Source organism: Nyctibius grandis, chromosome 26 (genome assembly GCF_013368605.1).
Source record: "Nyctibius grandis isolate bNycGra1 chromosome 26, bNycGra1.pri, whole genome shotgun sequence".
Lineage (NCBI taxonomy): Eukaryota > Metazoa > Chordata > Aves > Nyctibiiformes > Nyctibiidae > Nyctibius > Nyctibius grandis.
Window position 1 is genome coordinate 617,311 of NC_090683.1, and position 3,689 is coordinate 620,999.

General features: G+C 41.0%; 1 protein-coding gene across 1 annotated transcript; it reads left to right on the top strand.

The window, feature by feature from the left end:
* Positions 1-2,401: 2,401 nt before the first annotated feature.
* OR13G1 (olfactory receptor family 13 subfamily G member 1) lies at positions 2,402-3,337 on the top strand. Its single transcript, XM_068419015.1, has one exon. It carries the CDS (start codon positions 2,402-2,404, stop codon positions 3,335-3,337), a length of 936 nt encoding a protein of 311 aa, XP_068275116.1.
* The last annotated feature ends 352 nt before the right edge of the window (positions 3,338-3,689 follow it).

Below are 3,689 nucleotides of genomic sequence, written 5' to 3' on the forward strand. Positions count from 1 at the left end.
ATCATTGTCTAGTCCTCCTGTCATGTACCTCTATAAAGGACCTGTGTTTGTCCTCTCAGTAGCCTCTCCATTGGTACCGGAAAGCTATCATAAGGTCCCATTAAGATTTCTGTTCCCCAGGATCAAGAAACTTAGTTCCCTGAGTCTCACCAAATACAATGTGTTCTTCCAGTACCTGGGCCACCTTTGTCATCTGCACCAGACTCACTCAAGCTTATGAACATCTTATACTGGAGGACCTCAGACTGGATGCACTATTCCAGATTCTGTCTAACCGGTGCTGGGTAAGAGGGAATAAACACTTTCTTCCATACCCTGCTGGCTAGGCTCCTTATGATACAGCTCAGTACACCATTAGTTTTCAAGCCCAAGAATCACAAACAGAAGTTTTGAGCAGAAATCAGCTTTACTGATACCAATGTTGTCGAGGAGGCAAAATGAGGAAAAACTTCTCCCCTAGAGTCAAATTAGCTACCAAACCCGCTTGGGTCCCACTCCACTGGGTGTTCGGTTAAGTTATTGCAGGTCACGACTTCAGTGCTGAACTAAGTTACCACCATTTGTCTCCTCCTCTTGGGGCATGCTTTTGAGCTCATTCTAGGCTACATTCATGAGGGAGGAGAAATCTCCAAAAGAAGCTGTCTTGATAGATGTGGCATATTTTAAGATACTGTTTCAGAAAGGCTTGAGAACACTGTTTGTGCCTCTGATGAAAGGTGAGAATATTAATCCCTTGTTGCTGGCCCCTTTTCTGTCTTCTTTGCTGTTTTCTCTTTTGTATGTTCTTCACTGGGTCTAATAATGAAATGAGTTATATTCCGTGTTCTATATTTGCCTGACTTTTTCAGTGTCATAGGTAAACAGAACTGTTACAGTTATAAATTAATATTTTAATGTCATGAAAGTTTATATCACCATCTTCAATTTCATGGAAAATGAACAGAACAGATCTCCACACTTATTGATCCCCATAATGCCTTAATATTGTATGAAAAACATGATAATTGGAAATTCATTCAACCCCATGTTAGTCACCTAATTCTAAGTTAAGTTTTAATCAACACAGGAGAGGAAAGGCTGGTGCCTCTGCATGGTGATTCAGGTAAACCATCTTAGACTTGTATCTTCATGAAGAGTTGACTGATGCTATAGAAGAGTCAGTCTTTCCGTTGACACTTGTGGAAGGCGAAACCACCAGCAGAGTCTGTTTGCAAATCACCTGGAAGTGCAATGAGATAAAGAGAATTCTACTGAAGATCTAATCCTGTGCCATTAGACGCCAAGGCAGAAATTGTAACTCTGTTTGTTGTAGCTGAGTATCAGAGCCTCTTATTGGCCATTTGGAATGGAATTCCAGGGAGAATTTTGGATGGTCAAAATTGGGTGGACCAGACAGAACTATTTAAAGTTTGCTGGAAATGACCATATTTGGGAAGCTCTCCAGTTGCAGCTAGCAGCATGCTTTCTTGGTGAAACGCAAGCCCAGCAACAGCTTCAGCCTTACATTGTTGAGTAAATCCTCATGCAGACAGTCTCTGAGCTCTCTGTTATCAGCCAGATTCCTGGAGGACAATCACCAGAAAGGGTCAGAAATGTCACCCTTCTCTGCTTGCAATTAATAGGCTTGCACCTTCAGTAGCTGAGATCCCTTCATAGCCCTGATCAGTCATAGTTGGATAAAATGTGTAGGGTGCATGATGCACAGCTGCCAAACATTGTTTCTCTATTCCTCAAGTAACTTTAAAATTATTTTAGAAAAGTAATTATTTAAATTGCATATTTGTTTATAAATCACTAAATTAATATCTCTGTTCTCTTCTGTCTACCTACCACTCTGTGATACAATGATACACTATTCTCTTTTCCTTTCCTTGCTTTCACTTCTGAAAGGTCTTGTTTTTAGCTCAGTACCCAGTTCATTTTGTACCCAAACAGCCCTAGTGGAAATTAGGTCTCAGTGTCTGTGTTTTGGTGTTCATATGTAGAAGTTGAAGTCCATACCACAGCCAGGGAAGATCCACTATGCAATGTGATTTCTTTAAAATGTCTCTGATACTATTTCAGGAAAAAAAAAAAAAAGATTAAAAAAGAAGTCCTTTTAATACTTTTAAGAATTGCATCCATAGATTAATTGATCTTATTTCTCTGTTATTATTGTTGTTGTAATATCTATCATTCTGTTCAAGTATTGATGTGATTTTCCTTGAACACTGAAATATTTTCTCCCTTATTTCTCTGTTGCAAAGTTTGGGTTTGGTTTGGATTTTGGGGATTTTTTTGCCTTTGGAAACACACTTGTCTCTCTCTTTGTCTTTCTTTTTTTAACATTGGATTGAATATGTTCTGGCCATGATGCAGTAATGTCTTTATTTTTATTCCTATGTAGGGGACACCAAGGCAAATGCATCCACAGAATCTCACCAAGGTCTCTGAATTCATCCTTGAGGGTGTTTTTGACAACCCTCACCTCCAAGGTCTCTACATTGCAGTATCTTTGTGTCTCTACCTCACTGCTATCCTCAGCAACTCATTTGTCATTATAGCAACCGTTGTCCACCCACCACTTCACATTCCTATGTACTTTTTCATCTCCAACCTGGCCATCCTTGACTTGGTATGTATCTCCTCAGTACTGCCCAAGATGTTGGAGAACCTGATCCTGGGCAAGAACATCATCTCCTTTGAAGGTTGTGTAGTACAGCTTTACACCTTCACTTTCTCAGGCTCAACAGAGCTTATACTGTTAACAGTCATGTCTTATGACCGGTACCTGGCCATCTGCCAGCCCCTTCACTACATAACCATGATGAGCAAGAGGACCTGCATCTTTTTAATGGCTGGTGTCTGGGGAGTTGGTACCATCAATTCCCTCATAAACACCCTTCTTGTGGCACAGCTGGACTTTTGTGGGCCCAATTTAGTCCAAGATTTCTTGTGTGAGATACTCCCAGTCCTTGCCCTGTCCTGCAGCTCAACCTCTCTCAGTGAAATCATGGTTTACATGGCAGACATCATCTTAGGCATAGGAAACTTCCTGCTGGTCATCCTCTCTTATTGCCTCATCATCACCACCATCCTGAAAATCCAGGGCTCAGCAGGGAAGTGGAAAGCCTTCTCCACCTGCTCCTCACACCTTGCTATTGTTGGCTTGTTCTACTCCACCGTCATCTACACCTATATCCAGCCAATTAGCACTCTATTAGAGAAGAAAAACAAAACAGTGAGCATTATTTACGCTCTGGTGACTCCCACTATGAACCCTCTGATCTACAGCCTGCGCAACAAAGTGATCAAAGAGGCGTTCTGGAAAATTGTACCATTTCACAAGACATATTAATACACATAACCACGTGCGCATACTTCTCAGCCCTGTTCTGCATGGTCCACACTCATGAGCAGTTGCAGCGTTGTGTCAACCTTTGCTGCTAATAAGGGTGACATTGCTTTCACTGAAGTTCTTGTGATCGCAACAACAGTAGTTCTTAAGGAGAAATTATCTGAACTGAGGATACGTAGAGCAGGGTGAGGTGAAGTGTACCTTAGAAGTGTTTGTTACTCTAAACCCTCTAGAAAGGGAAGTAAGAGCTCAAACTCAATGGAGATGACTGTATGGTAGCTTTCATCAAGTATTTATACTTATTTATATCAGCTGAGACTAGAGTTTGTTAGCATCCATAGATTTCTTTTCT